Consider the following 21,515-nt stretch of genomic DNA (forward strand, 5'->3'; position numbering starts at 1 on the left):
TAAATGTTACTGTTACTGCAGAGCTGTTTATAGGTAGGTGTTATGTCATATTTCCTTCAAAGCCAGTTACTTCCTGTCCAGGAGGATGTGGTGACTTGTTGCTAAGGCACAACACAATCTTTGTATTTCTGTCTGTCTCTTATTTGCTCCATCCCGTAAGCTTCTGTACTGTGCAGGGGAAGTGGTGGAACTGCTTGCAATAAAACAGCAGCGCCCTCTTTACGACACTGTCAATCCTGCTGATTTTCTGTTGTCTAACTGTGTGTAACACAAAATGTGGCGCAGAAACAACACGAATGATATCACTCAGAGATGTGAATCTGAAAACCCATTTCCAAAAAAGTGTCAAATGTAAATGAAAACAATGCAACAGAATCCAAATCTCATAGACCCACATTTATTCAGAGTAGAAAATAGAAAACATATCAAATGTTTAAGCCAAGAAAATGCACCAAAAAATAAGCACATGGTTTGATGGCACCGACACGTTAGGTGACCACAGCCTGTCCGAGGTACCACAAGGACATTGCCCTTGTTTACCACTGTGTAGCGTCCCCTCTTCTTTTAAAAACAGTCTGTAAACATCTGGGAACTGAAGAGACCAGCTGCTGGACTTGTGGGAGAGAAATTTCCCATTCTTGTCTGATATAAGTTGCAGTTGCTCAACAGTTCTGGATTTTCTTTGTTTTATTTTTAATTCCATGACGTCCTAACACCTTCTACTCTTCTACTATGAAGCCCTGCTGCTGTATATGCAGTATACTGTCTAGCATTGTCATGCTGAAATACAGAAAGCTTCACTGAAAAAGAGGTAAGCCTGTGATCCTTCTGCTGGTAGATGGGAGCATATGTTGTACTAAAACCAATGGTGCCTTTCCAGATGCACAAATTGTCAATTTCATAGGCACTAATGCACCCCATACCTTGAGAGATGCAATTTTTCAACTGAGCGCTGATAACAGCACTTGTCCATTTCTGCTTTAGTCCAGAGGATATAGTGAATTTTCAATTTATCTGACCACAGCCTGTCCGAGGTACCACAAGGAGAAAGGTGGGCTACACCCTGGACAGGTCTGCAGCCTGATGCAGGAAAAGACATAGAGACAAACTCACATTCACATATATGGGCAACTTTGAATCACATACCCCCAATAATTGTATGTCTGTGGGAGGTATTGGGAGGCATGGCTGTGGGAGCACACGCAGAGAACTAAACAAACTCAGAAAGGCCTCTGACCAGAGGTGGAGTCGAAGTCCGGACTTGCTGACAACAGTGCTAACAACAGTACTAACATGTATGTGACAATCTATATTTACACATATAAAGGTCAGTATCCTGTTTCTTCCTTCTTGATATACAATATTCCTATGCATGTACATAAAACCCGTTGTTCAGATGATCTTACTGTTTTAGCTTCCTCTCAACGTGTCTGCTCTGACCAAAAACAGTGTAATTTCATCTTTTACAAACAACAGATGCATCCTCTTTTGGAACATAATACATCAGCTAACTGTAGAAAATCAATGAACTAGACAAACACACACGGTGCACTTGCCTAACTGTGTTCTTCAGTTCTTCCCAACTGCTTTTAAACTGACAGACTGGCTTAACAATGGGTCATTAATCACATCTGAGAGTCGATGGAGACACACAAACTGCATGCATGACATATTGTTTTTTTGACCTTGGCGGACTCACGATTGAAGGCATGAGCAGACACTCAAAGCTTTGACCTTTTGATTCTGAGTGCAGCCGCTGCAGACACGGCAGCGATCTCCCAGGAGGATTCAAACCTCTGCTGCTGCTAATGTCTTAAAACTGATCAAAAACTAAACACACACCTCAGCCAGGTTTAATATACTGAGGATTGCTAGATTTTGAGCTTAGGCGTTCCCCGACTTTATTTTTACTTCATCTTTGCAGTAGAGGTTAGATGAGTTTCAGCATTTGCAGGAAATATCCTGTGCATTGTTTCTCAATTACAGGGAAGTGAGCCAGGACAGACTGAAAGTTAACTGTATAAACATGTTTTGGTTGGAGGGCTGCTGCCTGCAGGAGAGAACAATCACATGCCAAAGTCTTCAAAAGAAATATATATATAGAACACCTGTTTGGCAATTCAAAGAGTAGTAGAATATACCAAATAAATCCAAATATTTCTGTGATTTTGTTCAGCGGCATCAAAAATATTCCCAGTTCTTCTTCTATGGACAATAATAAATGCATTCCAGCTATGTTCACTTTTTCTTCTCTCTTTTTGTCACATCTTACTTTAATATTATCCAAACTTATAGACTTTACTGATAGTGCAGTGCTTTTTTTTTTCTAGAAATACACTGCCACCTCTTGGTGTTTCTCTATATCTACAGATAATATTTTCTTTGGTCTGTCCTGTCAATTTTTTAGCTATTTATTTAGCTATACATTAATAGAATTATCTATTCATGGAATAATTCAATTCAATTTAATTCTGTTTTATTAATATTGCGTCAATTTACAACAACAGTTGCCTCAAGGCACTTTATACTGCAAGGTAAAGACACTACAATATTATAAAAAACAAAATCTCCCAACAATCATACAGCCCACTTATGAGTAAGCACTTGGTGACAGTAGGAAGGAAAAGCTCCCTTTTAACACAGGAAGAAATATCTTGTAGAACGAGGCTCAGAACTGTACTTGAACACAAGTAAGAAAAATATAGGCAGCCCAGTGCCACTCCCAGCCTCCTCATAGCTGTACTTATCAAATAGGTGCATGAACTAGTAGACAGTTGCATCTGTGATATAAATGTGAAAATCCTAGGTGATTTTCAGAAAGGTTGACCTCTGACCTTGACCTTGAGGTCGAGATTCTTCTCCTCTGGGATTTTTAGTAAATGCACGTATGGTGTACATTTCAAAATCCTACGTTGCCTCGTTCTCAGGTAATGGCACTCACAAACTCGGGTGTCCAAATTTAGCTCATATACCCGACGTAAGCGACTGTAAACCAGTAACGACAGCTACGTCACTACGTGTGAGAATTTACACTTAATAGTTTGAATCAAAGTCATAAAGTATTAATCGTTCATATTTTATTCGTTTTAATCCTTGGTACGCGGATCTTCAGAAATAATTTGTTCGCCAGAATCGCCTATCCGCTACAAAATTAATCTAATTTAAATACGTATGACTAGAATTTCCACTCTTTACACCCCCTGTGGAGCTAACAATGAGGTAAAAACTTAAAATAAGTGTAAAAAAAAAAAGATGCACATTTGTTGAGTGGAATATTACAGAGCAAAGGCGAAGAAACACCAAAGCAAAGCTGATAGAAATTATCACAAAAATATAGGCACGACTATTGACTATCATGTGGGGAGTTATGGTTTCGGATATTTAGGCTTTTTATTTTTGACGCACTTTGGAATTCGGACGCTGTTCGGCGCTCTCTCACCGCGAGAAAAGCCCCCGCCTTGCCCGGCCAAAGATGCTCCGGCATCTCCAGAGTCTGCGAACACCCCCAGAAACTCAGCATCCAGCATTTCAGCCCTGACGCCGGAGCGCACCGGTTTACAGGCGACCTCAGAGGCGCTGCTGTGACAGAACAGTTTGCAATGGACATGTCTGCACCGGAACCGAGGACCACTGAGGTTTGTGAGGTGGAGGAGGCAGAAGAAGCTGTAAGCTTGAGGAGAAGTAGTAAATCGTCAGTTTCCATTTAATTCCTGCCTTTACGCAGGGTGGAGAGGCAGAGCGATCCGCCGCCTGACAGTAATCCTCTGCCCGGGAGGAGCAGGGAAAGCCCTTTCAAGGCTGAGGCAGAGTGAGGGAGGGAGAGTTTTAAGTCGGACGGGGAACGAGAGAGTTGTCATATTCGGAGCTTTTGCCCTGCCACTCGAGGTTTAACTGATCTGCTCCAGAGCCCGGGGCGACTCTCATTCAAGCTTCTGGGAATTAACTTCGCACCATGAGCGGACCGACGGACGGTAAGCAGTGTGCGCGAATCTGCCTGATCAATACCACAGTGTCCTGAGAGGGCTTAGCTTGAAGTAGACATAAACAGCCCCTCGCCAAGGTTATTGATCACTGGCTCACTTATTGACAGGCTGTTAACTAGCTTTTTTTTTTGGCAGTGGCATTTTGAAACAGAGCATGATATTGGTTATAGATCGGTGACGGGATTCATCAATGTTTTCCTCAATGTCATTGCGTGTTGCCAGTTCTGAACACTGTCAGCAGTATGAACTGACTCATGAGGGACTCCAACAGTAGAGAAATTTCTAAAGTCATATCACCCAGCAGGCTGTTTCCTTTTATTGACCCAATATTTGAAATCACTACTCGAACATTTACTTTTTGAGGCAGATTTTATTGTTATTATTCTTATTCTATTATTCTTTGTGTGTGTGTGTGTGTGTGTGTGTGTGTGTGTGTGTGTGTGTGTGTGATGGCTTGTCAGATGTATTTTGGAGAGAAGAAGCCTGCTGTTCTTTGATAGCTGGAAGACAAAAGAGCTCATCTGTAGTTGACACTGTGCTGGGTGCACATATTAAAATGCATCAGTGACTCAACATAGCACCAAATAAAATCAGGTTTTTTATTAATGTGAAACCACCTAATCCCAGAATTGTATCTCTGAAGGAACATAGAACAAAGTGGATCTGCTGCTTCTACACAGTGCTTTCCAGTAAGAGCTACCAAGCAGCAGCCTTCTCCTCCTAGCAGCCATTCAATTTTATACCTCCCACCACAGGGAATAGTTAACCTTATAAGGGCTTTGGTGGTGCTACACTTGTACAAGTAGTACCATGTCAGTATAGCTGAGGCCACCCCCAGCTGAGTGACTGTAACCCCCACAAACTCTGCCACAGAAAAGAAGAGGATTATCTGTTTGGTTCAGAGCTTTATTGGTATATTTGTGCTTTTTACCAATGAAGTCACAGGTCAGAGTAAACGTGACGCTTTCAAACAGAGCAGAATAACTGGGGTGACTTATGAAGTCACGAGATAAATCCGATGGATCCCCTGACTGTTAAAAGATTCATGCTTTAGATGGGTTTTTTTTATAATTTTTGTATGCTTTGTGTGAATCACTGGATATCTCAACTCTACTGCAACTCAACTATTCAAATAATTTAACTTGGTCAATCAGTGGTTTCCAGTCGTTCGTTGGGACCCATCATGAGGTCTCAATTATACAAACGTAAAAATTTCAGTGGTTTTACTTATGAGTTACTGCATATTAGGCATCATTTGTGCCATTTTATTTTCAAGGGGTCACTAATACACTCCTCAAAAATAATAAAGGGAACTCTTGATCATCACAATATAACATGAAATCAGTTAAACATCATAAATCTGACCAGCCAGAAAGCATTTCACCTGCTTTAGTGCAGCTGAATGCGACAACAGGTGCGCTGTTGTGGTCTCTTTTTATCCTTCCTGACCTCCTTTCTGTACTTCGGCTTCTTGCTGGTGTCCTTGTCAATTCTTTTAGCACCAGATGATGTCTGCTGCTCATTGAGATTGCACATGTAGTCCAGCTCCAGCACGTATTCATACGTGGTTTTATGAGAAGGTTTGCTGTGTCTCTCAGCACAGTCTCCAGAGTGACTGGGCGAAATGAGGAGTACTGAACGCAGCTGTGGTTTGAATAAGAACAGGAGGCCTGGCATTGCCAGAGCCCTACTAAATGACCTCTAGCGAGCAATTCATGTGCATGTTTCTGACTTAACTATTACAAACAGACTCCATGAGCATTGCATGAGATGCTGATGTTCTCTAATGGGATCTGTGCTCACAATCAAGCACAATGCAGCTCAGTTGGCATTCACCAAGGATATCCAGATGTCTGTGAAGAGAACAGCACCTCTGGTGGACCTGCCAGTTCTGGTCTTCTCTGGCAAATGCCAAGTGAGAGAGAGATTGGAAATTCTAGTTACTTTTAATAATTTATCAGCATTATACATCCGTGATAACAATAACACTCACCAGCCATTACACAAGGTACACCTGCCTTGCCTTCAGAACTGACTTACTTTTTCATGATATAGATTCAACAAGGTGCACGAAACAGACATTTTGGTCCATGTGGATTTCATGGCATCACACAGTTGTTGCAGATTTTTCGGCTGCACATCCACGATGTAAATCTCCTGTCTTACTACATCTAAAAGTCACTCTGTTGGATTTTGATCTGGGACTTGCGGAGGCCATTTAGACTCATTGTGACATTCCAGAAACCTGTTTGAGATGATTTGAGTTTTGAAGATGAGCACACTGAGGTCACAAAAAACATCCACATGGTCAGCAGCAATATTCAGGTTGGCTGTGGCGTTTAAATGATGCTGAGGTGGTACTAAGGGGTCCGAGAAAAGGCCCCGCACACACCATTACGCCACCACCACCTGAATTGTGATGTAAAGATGTTGTTTACATCACATTCTGACCCTGCCATCCAAATGCTGCAGCAGAAATCGGGCTCATTACCAGGAAAACATTTTCCAGTTTTATTATTGTCAATTTTGGTGTGAACTGTAGCCTTAGTTTCCTTTTCTTAGCTTACAGGAGCTGCACCTGGTGTGGTCTTCTGCTGCTGTAGCCCATCAGCTTCAAGGTTTGAGGTGCTGTGCGTTTTAAGACTATCCTCTGCATACTTTAGCTGTAACAAAAGGTTATTTCATCTACTGTTGCTTTTCTATCAGCTTGAAGGAATGTGGCAATTCTCCTCTGACCTCTGACATCACTAAGGCATTTTCTCCCAGAGAGCTGCCACTCACTGGATATTTTATCTTTAAAATGCCAGTATATCAGCAGTTTGTGAAAAACTCAGACCAGACTGGCACAACAACCATGTTGAATTCAGAGTCACTTAAATCACCTTTTTCTTCTTTCTGATGCTCAGTTTGAGCTTCAGCAGGTTGCATTAAGGGGTACACAGGGTACCTAATGAGGTGGCTCTGACTGTATATATAAATGACACAGCGATTCTCTCATCTGTAACTGGAAAGAAAATGTATTTTTCCACTGCACTCTGGCGTTAGTGTCAGTATTATCATTATTATTAAATAATAATAATATCATGTGATGTTAATTTCCTTTAACTAGCTCCATCATTTCCTTTCCTTCAATGGGAGCCTCTTATTTTTCATCACAAATCTGCAAATTCCTAAAAGTTTTAGTCAGGGTAATATGTTAGGAAGACCACCCTTTTTGAATAAAAACAGATATTTTTGATTATTGTGTTGGTCATGTATTGCTTAAAGAAGCAAATTTTATACAGAGCAGTTATTTGTTGTGTGGACAGAACTTTCCCTAGCTCCATTATCAAGAAAGCAGTACCCATGCTACACACACACACACACACACACACACACACACTGCATATACAGTACACGCACACAGCACGAGTTCAAATTCCAAAATTTAGATCACTTAAACCTGCTAATAACACACACACACACACACACACACACACACACACACACGCACACACACACATGCACACAGTAACACATTTAATTTCTCAGCCACACACAGGTGGCTCAAATCTTTCTATGTCTGCTGTTCCAGTTCTTGTGCTGCCATCTGGCTACAAAACCAATGCCAGCTTCTGTGATACACACACACACACACACACACACACACACACACACACACACACACACACACACACACACACACACACACACACACACACACACACACGTGTGTACTTGATGATACAATTTGTTAGGAAACATTTTTGTCCCAGTTTTACCTTTTCTTTATCATGAAAACATTTTTAGATTCACAACCCTCTCTTTCCGTGTCTCTCCTGCTGTCACCAGCTTAACCTGCCAGCGTGGTGTTTGCTGTGATTGCATAATACTCTGGGATGCAGCAGCATTAACTGTAATGTAATTGAATTGAGCAGAATACAGTAGAATTGTTGCTCAGAGTGCTGTACGGTCTGTTGAGCGCAATTTACTTTTATGGCAAAACAAAATTTAATGAGTCAGGCAGTGAATTTTAATCCTCCCACTGCTCTTTTCCTGTGCTGTCCTTTCATCACACAGATGTGGTACATGGACATGTGTGTCTGGGACAAGTTAAAGAAAGGCCTTTTTCATTAAAATGGATTTGACTAGTTTCATAAGGATGACAGAGGTGTAATCTCACAAAGACCCCAGAGTGCACTGTTCTCTCACCAGCAGTGTGTGTATCTTTGCTATTCTGCATGTATGTTGAGATTTGACATCATTCAGAGCTTTATTGACATATGCAAAAAGATTAAGTCAGAAAATGTAATGCAATGGTTTGCTGCCATCCAGGATTAGAAATGGAAAAAGTAAATATATAGGAAAGGGAAGGTAGTCAGGACTGAGGGAGATTGCACTACCTGAAGGCAACATTGTAGACATAGAAGACAGAACTTGGAATCCCACAGGCAAACGGGAAACATGAAGAGCTTGCTAGAAAAGCTGCAACCACCAAATACCTGCAGAGACTAAGGCAAATCCTGTAGAGTCAGTCGAATGGGAAGAACAACCATCAACACCTACGCCTTGCTGGCCGTTAGATATCCTGTTGGGATTATCAGCTGATCAAAGGAGGAGATAGAAGCCACTGATATCAAGGCAAGAAAGCTGCTTTCCATGCATGGAAGCCCAGCACCCTGAGACTGTATGCTAAGTGGAAGGAAGTAGGTGGAGGACTAGTGATTGTCAGAACCACTATTGATGGCCACGACTGATTACTTGCTTAGTCAATACCACAGGCAGCAGAAATCTGAGAAAGAAGAGGAGCAAGAAGAGGAACCATCATGGAAGGACAGGTCCTTGCAAAGCATGGACCACCTTTACATAGAAGTGGCTGATATTGGGAAATCCTACCAGTAGCTAGATTGAAAGACAGCACAGAGGCATTAATCATGGCAGCAGAGGAACAAGCTCTGAGCACACGATCCATAGAGGCTGCGGTCTACTACACCAGACAAGACTCCGGGTGCAGGCTGTGTAAAGATGCCCCTGAGACAATCCAGCACATAACAGCGGGGTGCAAGATGCTAGCAGGCAGCGCATACATGGAACGCCATAACCATGGAACGCCATAACCATGGAACGCATAGTATAGAGGAACATCTGTGCTGTGCTGGGCCTGGAAGTCCCGAGGTCAAAATGGGGACCCCCCTCCAGGATGATTGAGAATGACTGAGCTAAGATGCTGTGGGACTTCCAGATAAACTGGTGATGGCTAACCATTGATAATGGACATGGACATAGTAATGGTGGACAGACAGAAGAAGACAGCTGTAGTGATAGATGTTGTCTATGTGCCTTGCAATAATAATGGTTGTAAGTCAGGCTGATCTCCCTTGCAGACTAAGAGGCTTCTAAAGAAATTGGGTACAAAGTCAATCTCTTCATGTTTTGTTAACATTCAATCAAGTGTGTACGCTGGTGTGTCTGTTCTATTACTGTAAATGTTTTTATTCATGTTTTCTGACTTACTGATCCAACAGGATTGGTTGCCATAGTGTTTGTGCACCATTTAACAAGAGTGTCATCTGAAGGCCACACCGACGTTTTTTTGTTTTCTTTTGAGCGGTTGATGTTGGAAAGTAATTGTTGCCTTGTAGAACTGATGGCTTTCATCTTAACTCATGAGGCAAAATTGAGAAACTGTTTTCAAATTCATTAAGATTCATTGTTTTGCCATCCCTGTAACAACATGCTTGGCTGAAAAAGGCGTTTAAAACCTTGTCATTTTGAGGCTGTGGAGCAACTGGCTCAAAAAGATAACAAGTAACATGCTTTTTCATCCTTGCCTCTCTTCTTTCCTCTGCCAGCAGTTCAGTACCAGTCGAGCCTCTATGGAGGAAACAGCAGCAGCAGCTCTCCCGTCTCCAGCCGTGGAAATTCACCTATCGTGTGTGAGCGCTGTGGGGAGGTTTGTCGTGGGGAGGTGGTGCGTGTGAAGAACACACACTTTCACGTTAGCTGCTTCACTTGCAAAGGTAAGAGAAAAAAAACGAATAAACCCACACACAAACATGCTTTATGTATGTATTTATTTATTTGTTTTTTACATTACACACACATAAAAAACTCATTAAGTTTGCACCACAGTTATATCTGCTTCCGTACTCCACTCTTACCCTTACATACAAGGGTTTAAATTCATTTGTTTTTCAGTCTTGGTCTAATGCATTTCATCCGCATCAATTTACATAGTTAAATATTAAATAATTACTCAGACAAGAAGGAACCAAGGTAATTGAATAATTGCTAGCTTCTTCTTGCTCACTGAAATGGAGGCTGAACTACAACTTCACCAGGAATAGCCAGAAAAAATTAGAGACACCGATTTGGAAAACAGTTCTGTCATTAGCGACAAAAATTATGTTGATGTAAGAAATATCATTTAGCACAGTGGAAAGATCGTTGGTCATTTAAACATATAAGGCATTGTACTTCTGTCCAGATTTTCTGGCCACATAACATGCATAATATCATATTTTAAATCACCCAGATGCACATGTAAAGAAAACCGCTATACATAATTGTTCAAGGTCTGTTAAATAACTTTCCTCCTTTTTTCATGTTGTTCCAATTCTGGATACTCACGAAAAACCTGGTTAATTGGCCTGAAAATGAGGTTGAAATATGTACAACTGTGTTTTTAGACAGACTGAGGTCCTGTGTAGAAAGTTATTTAAAAGACTGCAATGTTTTGAAGTCATTTAACATGTATTATAAATAGAAAATGCCCCCAGTAAAAAAAAAAAACAACAAAAAAAAACAATAGGTGACTTGATACTAAGAAATGTGTTTTTGTTTTTTATTTTATTGTCTTCTTATAGAATTTGATTCTTGCAAAATGTTTCAGAAAAAAATGGTCTAATGATAACGTCTACAAATGAACAAGGTTAATTAGTCACCTGATTGAGCATTCCTGAGAGTTCAGGCTCTTGGGGATGCTCAAAAAAGCACCAAAGTAAGAAAAAAAAAGACAGAATGACTGATTGAATGACTGTGATCTTCAGGCCCTCAGGAGACACTGAAATAAACAGTTTGTAGCTGCAGCCATTAATGGAAAACTCCACCATGCAAAGAATCACGTATCAACAAGTTCCAGAAGTGCCGATTTAAGGAGGATTGAAGTGTAGTGGAAAACTGGGACCATGTGGCTTGTTGCCAACACAGTTCAATCTCAAGCAGGAATGGGGGACACTGTTGTTTGAAAACCACTACATTTGGTCTCTTCGGTTCTCAAACACCCATTAAAACTCAAAGTCAAAATTTTCAGCTGAAGAGCTTTCAGCTTTAAAGACTAGCTCGTGTGAACCAAATGCATATGCCTGAGACTGCTCTGAAATCTTGGAATCCAGCTGTTTTTTCTATGCTTGTGATGAGCCACGGTTTTCCTTATATGGCGACAGGGCTTATAAGCTCTGGGTTCTGTACATAAAAGCAGGCGAGGGGCAGCCAATGAAAAAAAAGAGGCTTTCAGGGATGCAAGTCTTAAAGAAACAGGAGCTACAAGTGGCTTATTTGACACTGAAAATGAGCAGCAGCGCTGCATCAATGCCATGCATAAAGTAAAATAAATAAAGGATTTCTAATTTACCCTAGCAGAAAATTAAATTATATCGATGTTAAGGAAGCGGCTTTTTTGGAAAATACGCTTACCACGCTTGCTTGTAGAGATAAAGCTTAGCTTTGCCTATTAGTTTCGCATTGCACAAAGACACAGTCTGGGTGAAACAGGTAGCATGGGTATGAATATTGCTGTTCTCCAAAAGAAAAACCATGACTTGCAACTAAGGTTAGCAGTAAGGTAGTAACACATAGGCAAAAAATTGTATAAAGTGAGCAAATTTCCAAAAATAAATCCTAGCTGTAAGCAGTGGATGCAGGTGTAAAGAAGCAGAGGAAAGATTTAATCATTTAGATTTAGTGTGAGGCGCTGTTTTTAGTAACACAGCTATACGCTTTTTTAAAAACATGTTTATGCATGACAGTGTGCATTTGTGCATGTAGTTGTGCGTGCAAACCCGGAACTATATATGTCACTTGATGTCTCTGCATGGTTGAGCTCCACCAGCGAGCAGGTGGGACAGAAGGCACTAACACAGCTTTGCAGTCAGCAGCTAGCTTAGCAGTGCAGTCAGCAGGTTTTCAGCCCCTAGTCAGACTCCAACCAGCTAACCTCCTTTCACGGGCCGGGACCTACACAGTCCCAAAGCATACTGCAAGACAACACAGTTTTCTCTGTTTGATCTAACAGAAGCATCGCATCAATGCACTCAGTCACAAAGCACAGAAGAAGAGGATTTTCTATTTTTTTTTCTTTTCTTTCATGGAACGCCATGTTTTATCTCACGCACCATTACTTACAGATGCAGATCTTAAAATAGCCTGAGGTGAAATGACTCTTTTGGTTGTTTGAATGAATAATTGATTATCTGCTCGATTGAAGCACTCACTCCTCCTGACGGGACATAAGCCAGATGTACTGACAGAAGTGTCCCGTTTGATATTAAAGTTCATATTATTATGGACAATTGATCTTGCAGAGTAAGCTTAATGACTTTTAGCTAATGGCACAGTCCATTAGTACTTCATCAGCAGAGGAGACGACAGCTGATGGAGCAGACAAGAATCAAAACGTCAGCTTTTAGTACACAGATGTCTGGTTTTTCCACTCTTCTGCTTGTTATCTTCTTGATTCTGCTCTCCTGTGCTGTCGCTCTCTCATCCCACATTCTTTGTTTTTTAGATGTGAATGTCAGTGAGTTACAATGCATCTTTGGTAAACAGCTTGCCTGTTAACGTGACTATTCAGGAAAGAACAGGGGTATTTTTAGGGAACAAAGACATTAGAGTGAGACGGATGAGGCAGCTACACTCTATTTTAGAGTGACTCAAATTGTTTTTTAATGTGTTGCGAAGTGACTAGTGGTGATTGGGCCTTTTTAATGGCATATAAATTAAACGTATTGAAAACCTGGAACTATTTAATGACAGTTAATTATAAGTTTTTATTGAGTCAGAGAATAGAAATCGAGATCAGACTGGCAGTATAAGAAGTCTGTGATGCGATGCATGAAGAAAAGACCGTGCACGTTTTTTGTGACACTTTTAGTCGTGAAAATATTAACCAGTTTGTTTTATTGAAATGTCTCAACAAGTATTCAGTAAATTTTTGTCTAATTTGGTGACTTAGCAGCAATAACATCAAGGTATATTTTTTCTAGGACTTTATCAGTCTCTTACATGGTTGTGGAGGAATTTTGGACCACTTTTTCTACAAAGTCATTTTAGTTCATTGAGGCTTACGGGCATTCATTTATGTACAGCTCTCTTAAAGTCCCACCACAGGATCTCATTTACCAACACCCAATTATTTTCTTTTTCTGAGATTCTGTTGTAGATTTGCTACTGTGCTTGAGATCATTCTCATTTTGTATTACCCAGTTTGGACCAAGCTTTAGCTGTTGGACAGATGTCCTTATATCTGACTCTAGAATACTTTGGTACATGGTCGACTCAGTGACTGCAGGGTATCCAGGTACGGTGGCTGTAAAACAAGCCCTACGTCCTTATTCATCCACCGCCATGCTTAACAGTTAGTATGAGGTGTTTGTGCTGATATACTGTGTTCTCTGTGCATTATGGCCAAACATCTCCACTTTGGTCTCATTTGTCCAGTGGTCACTATTAGATGCAACTTTGCAAACCTAAGCTGTGCTGCCATGTTCTTTTTAGAGAGAAGAGGCTTCCTTCTGGTAACCTTTCCAAAAAAGACATAATTTCTCAGTTTTTTCTGATTGTACTATCATAAAATTTACCATTTGGTATGCTAACTGAGACCTGTAGAGTCTGTAGCTCTTGGGTTTTTTCAGTTTTTCTAGCCATTGCACGGTCTGATCTTGGCATACATTTGATGGAAACTCCACTCCTGGGAACACCAGGGCACTGTGTTAACACACCTGAATGCTACAGAACAGCAAACATCTGCTGTTATAGAGAGAGTCACACCTGCTATGATCAGTTAATGAAGTGCATCTCATTAGCCGCACCTTCTGCTACTTACCCTCTTAATTCCTATGGAAGCAGTAAAGATGTACTTTTTCAGAGAACTGGTCAGAGCGTTGTATGTAACACTCTGTCCAGTATATAACCAATTTTTTTAAAAATAAAGCTCATTACCGTGCAGAAGTAACTTCATCCCATGTGCAATTTAGAGCTGAAAGTTGAAAAAAAGGTCTTGCATACCTTCTAATATACTTGTCATCAATGTGAATTTTCATAAAACAGATAAAAAAAAGTGGCTGCACATAATGATTCCTCTGAAAATCTCTCATACAGCATCTCGTTTAAAATCTGACTGACAAATGTTAACAATTCACAACCTCAGCGTCAAACAATACTGCCAAAATCCATGCTGTAGCACATAATTCTGCCTTTGTACAGTTAGACCACAGACTGATTAGACTCGTGCTTTTCCCTTTCCCCCTCATCAGTTTCTGTTTGATCCTTCTGTCCCGATCACACACTCATGCAAATCCAGACAGAAAAGGAAATCCATCTTAAATTGATGATGCTAATAGATGAGGGAAGACAGTGACGGGATGGCAGATGTGTGCTGGATGGACAGATCAATAGCCTCATTGATACCTCCCTAGAGTCCCCCCCGCATCTTTCTCTACGTCCTCATCCCTTCACTTTGCTGTCTGCTTTCCTTTCTCCTCACATATGATGCTCTTTCTCTATTCAGCTTCCTCTAATCTCTCCCTCGACTCCCATCTTGCCCTTCTTCGTCTTCCTCTGTCTTGTCTGAGCCTTGTGTCTGAAATAATCCTCTCTCCTCGACATCTCTGCTTTTTCAGGCAAGAAAACTTCCCCATCTACATCATCTAAAACCATCCAGCAACTCTTTTCTGGTAAATCTATTCGAACACTGGCAATAAGGAAAGGTGCTCGGTATTTTCCTTTGTATTGAAACAAGACAAGACAAGGCTTGTAATGTCTTCCCTCAAAGGTGGTGAAATATCGGCACGCACTAATTTATTTTGATAGATCATCCAGCTGCAGGTGCTTTGCCTTCTCAAATGAATTTAAAACAGACTCCTATGATTCTAGTGAAGCTTGCTGCCAAGGCTGACCCACTTTAAGATAAAACAAGTTTGTGTTTCACAAGTGAAACATACCAGGAGCAAGAGTCTGTGTATTTTATCACCATTAGTGTGTGCTCAGCCATACACAGTCATGGATGGCCTGGCTCTTTCTTCAGAACAGACTTCAAGGGCAAACTGTAAAGCATTAATCGCTGTATCAGCTCTGCTTTGCAGCACTTTTTTGAGGTTTTGTATGAACATTTGCTGATGTCCTTGTGTGTTTCCATACATGCTTGTATTCTGTGTTTTTACGTGTGACTGAAAGCCAAGTCACAAAGATGAGACAGTCGACACCACACCTCCAGGAGTTCCTTTTGTTTTGCATCTTCATTATATCTATTATTATTAAATCTTATTCATTTTTCTTCTTTGAATCTTTCCTTCATTCACTCAATGCTTTGCTTCAGGCATCAAATAAAGAAATCATTACTTGCAGTCTTTCTGCCAATATCGCGTGTTTGTGGATAAATGCATTCACACCTGAAGCACTTCAGTCTAATAGGCTTTAAATCACTATTAACAGCTGTAAAAAGAAAAAGTACTTGGATACTTGAGTGCCTCTGACAAAGTGCAGCTGAACCTGTCCCTTAAAGGGAGAATAAATAGAAGGCTGGGAAGCAATTAAATCGATGAAGCAGGGCGTGAAAAAAGGGAATACAGTTTACGAAGCAAATTTATTTAATGGTTGATATTTAATTTATTTATCTGTGCTTTGGGAATAGTTTTTATTGTTTTCTTGAATAGCCCAGTCTCACCGCAGTTTGTGAAACAATCATAAAAAATAATTTTTTTCATGTTTATGGGCACAAAGCAGGTGGGTGTGACCACGGCAATCAGGAAAACAAGTTTTGAAAAACGTGTCGTATTTTAACCCGAGCCGTGAAACCTTTTAAGCCTAAACACTTTTAACTGACAGTACTTTTAATGCCTAACCTTAACCAAGATACATATTGATAATGAAAAAACTGTGATATGTATGTAAGGTTAAGATGACTTACACCTCCAGCACCCCTCCTCCAACCTCCAAATTATTTCCCTCAACTTTCCATAAGTACATATCAGAGTGGACTCATGGAAAATCATGTTCTGGGCCTTAGGAGTTGTGATGAAGATAAATAGATTACTTCTTAATATTTATAGACTGTTCTGCAGGCCTTGTGATTACAGGACAATTTTATAACCTCAATAGTGCCTTAATTTCATTGCTTTGAAAATCACAAATTAGGGTTATTAGTGAGACTTTGTTAGAGGAATTAGATTTCTATTGATTGTTATTTATGTCAAGTGAGAAGTCGTGCAAGTTAAAGTGGTTTCAAAAACTACTCTCTACACATGGATTGAACTGCAGATGAATGAGCTAATTAAACAGAATTTATTCAAACTCCTCTCACTTCACTTGCTTTTCTTATTAAGAAACCAAAGTAATTAGTTAATGTGAAATATATTCATCTGTCCCCATTTAAGCTTCTTGTTATTAAACTACTTGATTTCCTGTTTAATTAAAGGGATAAAAGACAAATGTGAGGCAACTTTGAAAAAGCAGGCATGATGCAGACTGAGATCCTGAGATATAAAAGCAACTTTTCAATATTACCAGTGTTTGTTATCTTAACTTCACTGCATATATCTCTTAAAACTAATTGTAAGTGGAGCCACACGTAACTGGGGGTGCGACCTAGACGTGTGACCTCAGCCAGCGAATGCACTACATAGAACAGATTGCACTACAACTGAGTATTTACCTGTTTGCTACATTACTAACTGCAATAATCCAAAGGACGGACAAAGTTTGAAGTTTTCAAACCAGAGAAAATAAACAGCTAAATGAAGTCAACTTTTTGCCTGTTAATGTAAATGTTAGGGAAACATAAAAGTTAACATAAGAAGGAAAAAATTTAAATTATGGACTTTTGCATACTTTGTCATAAATGTCTTAATTTCATGTAATTCCTAACAGCTATTTCACTGGGGGCTGGTAAAAACGCGGACTCTGTGTAAAGGTGAATGTAGCTTCCTGAAAAAGCGAAGCTAATGAAGAAGTGCCTTAAACTTGGTGTGTAGTGGTCTGGTTGTTCCAAACCTATGGGAAAGCTGCATTCAGCTTCGTTACTCTGTGACCTCAGTACACACTTTCCTACTTATTGGTGTCAGTGATTTCCTTCAGGTCTTACCGAATGTGTTTATGACAACTCGCTAGCCCATAAACCTTTAGCAGCGCTATTTTCCGCTGTTCAAACAAGAGATAAAACAAAACAAAAGTTTCAAAACACCAAGATGGCGTTGAGGTGAAAGCGCTCAAATTATGGCTGCATGAATGGCTTTGATAACTACGTGTTTGTCGGTGCGTACGTATGCTCTGTTTATACACTGAACAGTGTGACAAAGTGCCACTATGACTGGATGATCCTCCAGATGGTTGTAGGCAGTCGAAATGTGTTAGTGTCTCTGTTAGTGGATCCAATGTATAATCCAATGTTCACTTAAATCTATAATGTCAATTATCCATCACTAATCATAAGAGTGATCTTAAGAGTGTTAACCACTAAGCAGTCTCAGTCATTTTCCACTGTGCACACTATGTCACTGCATTAGGGCTGCCCCAATTAGTCCACTAGTCACGATTACGTCAACTATCAAAATCGTCGACGACTAATTTAATAGTTGACGCATCGTTTGAAGCTTTGTAAGATCCCAAAAGACGCAGGAATAAGTAGTAGGATTTAAGAGTGTAATAACGGACTGAAACAGAAGATGGCAGCACTGCATGTACAAGGATTCAGCTGCCGTTAAACCCCGAAGAAGAAGAAGTAGCTCTGTCCCAGAATTCATAGCGCGGCCCAGCTCAGTTTCCAACAATGGCGGCAGCTAGTTAGTTTTAATATTACTCTTATTATTCTTTCTGGGTCTTAAAATAAACGTTTAACATATTTTCAGGCAAGATTGTAGCTGTGTAAACTTCAAATATCTGCTCAGTGTATCAAGACACCACATATTTTCAAAAGCGCGCCGACGTTTTCGGAGACGTCTGTTACCCACTAGCTGGATAGCTAGCCGGGCGGGGGCAAGGCTCACCAGAGCCGGTGAGAACACCGGACTCCTGGCAAATCATTTTCAAACCCACCGCAGTCTTTCGCTACTCAGGTTAAACATATATAAGTCACTTAGATAACTTAAAGATGTTATTGTTTGGCTTTTTTCAGTGTTTTACTTGTTCCTGAGTAAATCGGTTTGGCTGAGATTAAAGTTATAGTTTTTACACAGCTGAATAAATGTCAAGCCGACAACTGATTATCAGAAGTGTGAGATGCTGGAGAATATACTCCGGTGTCCTGTTATATTTTAGATAGCAAGGAGTTTATTAAACTTCACCGAAACAATCTGCAAATTTCATTAAAATTTAATAAACTATCATCTTGTCTTTATTTTTAGTTAGCACATACCTTAAACACTTAAAGCTGTAAGCTAATGATAGTTATATAAGAGCAGATGCATGCTGGTGCAATAAGCTGTACGTTTTACGTTCAATGGATACATGATCTGATTAGTCGACTAATCGCAAAAATAATCGGTGTCTAGTCGACTATCAAAATAATCGTTTGTGGCCTACACTGCATATAGGACTCTCTGATATGTCAAGTTTTATTTAGCTCCTGGAGGAACTGGTTAATGCTGATTCATCACACAGAGCAGTCTAAATATTAAAAAAACAAAACAAAAAAACCCTCCTTCAGTTTGGGACAGCAGGTGAGGGTCACGGAGTGTCAGGGGTAAGGTCACATTGTCCTAAGGTCTTGTTTGACAGGGTATGGATAGAAGTGCCTGACAAGTCTCTGACCTATATGAACATTAAGGCTCAGTCAGCAAGTTCAAGTAGCAGTGGGAAGATTTGCTCCGACTGTCCATGAAAGAGTAAAATGTCATGTGACAGAGGGAGAATAATGGATGGTAGCAGGCCGGCACATGCTCATTTATATTCTGGGAGCTCACTGCTGTGACATTTTCGTCTTCTATTATAATTACACTGTAAACGTGTCAAATGAAATTTTTAGTTCAATGGAATTATTTGTGGTCAGGCATGCCCTTGTATTTTAAAATACTACATATAGGGATGGGCCTTTTGTGGCAGTATCTGCGTACATTTTAAAGAAATGACTGCAAAGAAAAAAAAAGTTTTTATAAGATATGATGAGCTACTTGATGATGTATCAGCCCTCCTTCCAGGTCTTGGGTCCTACTGTGTTCATTAAAGCCGTTGTCTTTTTAACTTACTTTAATGCTTTGTATCTTCTTTTATGTGATGTAAACAAGCCCCTAAAAATAATCAGTGGTCAATGTCAGGCTCTCTGGCTTTTTATTAGCACTAGCATGCTAATAAAATGTGCAGCACTATGTGCAGCAGGTCTTTTAGCCCAGTTTTTTTAAAACTTTACAATGTAACTGTAGCCCAACGGCTCGTGGTTCACCAGACTCAAAATATTTGAATGCTTCAGAAAACAATCATTTAAAGCTAACTAATATTTGAATGGGCACATGAAGCTTAGTCTGTTAAACTTTGTAAGTCCTCTTTACATGGATTGGACCTGAAGTGGGTTTATATCAGTTTCACAAAAAAATAGCAAAGCATTGTGTAAAGATATGCCAGCAGCTGATATGTGCATAACATGCAAATATTAAACTGGATAAGCGTATTTACTATCTTAGTTTAGTTTGTTACTAAGCTAACAATTGCTAGTTGTCACTGAACACAAAGCTGACACTATAACGATAAGTTTGTGTTTTAGTCATAAACCAAAGCAGTGGCTGAATGTGAGTATCATCAAAGGAGAATTGGTTAAATACCAGGTTCAAATAGTTCGACTATAAATACCTGTACAATACTTAATGAGATTGTGGCGGGGCGTGGTTTGCGATGCTGTGGCAGGTGCAATGGACGCACCTGCGTGGCGTCTACAATCACGCCTCGCCGGCTTAAAAGTCTGGATTTTGAGTTAAGGTTGTTGTTGTTGTTATGTTGAGCTGGCAGCGGGAGAGCTGCAGCTGTGCATGTCGAGCAACCGTCATTAGTGAAATCCAAATGATCAAAATGCCATTAGGTCTGTCGTGGATATTATTGAAATGATATTTCAGTCTGGACCAGCAGTGGGATTAGACCTACAAACTGACTGCTTTTGCCATCCCTAGTAAGATAAAACTAATAAAAAGGCTTAAATATGTTTAAATTCACCAGTGAAAATTAAAATGACATAAATATTTGTTGAATGCTCTCTGGTGATCTTGATTATTTGAAAAATAAATATGAAAGGATATCAGCCTGTATAAAATTCTTGCATTGATTTTTGTCAGCGAGAACAGCTTTTGGAAACTGGCCTACGATTTGAAATCCAAAAATAACAGAGAGGCCTCTGGAGAGGCCAAGTCTTAACAGCTCCCACTCTTCCCTGTTTCCTCTATATCTTAATAGCTTTCCATTGAGACAGTGATGAATGTGTGAACGTTATCTACATGGTGAGAAATGATGGGATGTGTATTTGAGTCTGCTGGGGGGGGAGGTATCTATATGTGTCTACGTTTGTTTGGATCAGCTCTGGTAAATCCTCAATAACATCAACATTATATACAGTATGTGTCTTTTGAATCCTAGTGAATGATATCAAACTGATGGTTATGTCACGGCTGGCTGTGTGGCTGGCAGAGTTGGACCCAAGCGCAGGACTGGGAAACACAAAGGAGAAAACTAAAAAGTGGCTTTATTAACTATAACAAAGTACAAAACAAAATGAGGAAAATCAAACTTTCAACTTAACTGGGAAAACGTGCTGCAGAAGACACAACCATGATGGATGATGTAAAAGAGAGCAAAGAGAGATTCAGACAATATAGATGCACCAGGTAATGAGGGAAATGGGAAACACCAGGGAACACAGCTGAACACAATCACATTAACGAGACAAGGGGTGCCAAAACCGAACACAACACACAGGAGACGAGGAACCATTAAAATAAAAAAAAGAAGTAATAAACAAAAATAATGCCAGGACTAAGACGCCAACTTGACACAGTGACTGAAGATAAACAAACATGGCGACATGACTGACTGGGGAGACAGAAAGGGAACATAAAAGATGATAATTAAACATTACATAACCTAATGAGGAACAGAGACTGGAAACAAAAGGAAACCAACATAAAAAAGAAACCTCGAACCACAATAATCGATATTAAAACTCAGAGGCACTAGGAATATAGAACATGAACAAAGGACTCAAACACAAAACTCATTTTAACCTAGAATGAACCTAAAGACCTACAGAAGCGCAGAACTACAATACAAAAATAATCAAAAATGAGAAAAATCCCAAAACATCCT

The 21,515-nt window shown here is 40.0% G+C and overlaps 1 protein-coding gene across 3 annotated transcripts in view; it reads left to right on the plus strand.

The window, feature by feature from the left end:
• Nucleotides 1-3,544: 3,544 nt before the first annotated feature.
• Nucleotides 3,545-21,515, plus strand: part of LOC102789555 (actin-binding LIM protein 3-like) — a 56,194-nt gene continuing 38,223 nt past the window's right edge. For 2 of the 3 annotated variants that reach the window (XM_087847385.1, XM_087847384.1), the window contains exons 1-3: nucleotides 3,545-3,635; nucleotides 3,725-3,971; nucleotides 9,818-9,982. In XM_087847385.1, coding sequence (XP_087703511.1) covers nucleotides 3,953-3,971; nucleotides 9,818-9,982 — 184 coding nt within the window. In that variant the 5' untranslated portion in view covers nucleotides 3,545-3,635; nucleotides 3,725-3,952. Of the gene's footprint in view, nucleotides 3,636-3,724; nucleotides 3,972-9,814; nucleotides 9,983-21,515 lie in introns of all 3 variants that reach the window. The other variant, XM_006784915.2, reaches the window with a different exon arrangement.

This window comes from Neolamprologus brichardi, chromosome 10, assembly GCF_056152115.1.
Source record: "Neolamprologus brichardi isolate AB-2024 chromosome 10, ASM5615211v1, whole genome shotgun sequence".
NCBI classification, from domain to species: domain Eukaryota; kingdom Metazoa; phylum Chordata; class Actinopteri; order Cichliformes; family Cichlidae; genus Neolamprologus; species Neolamprologus brichardi.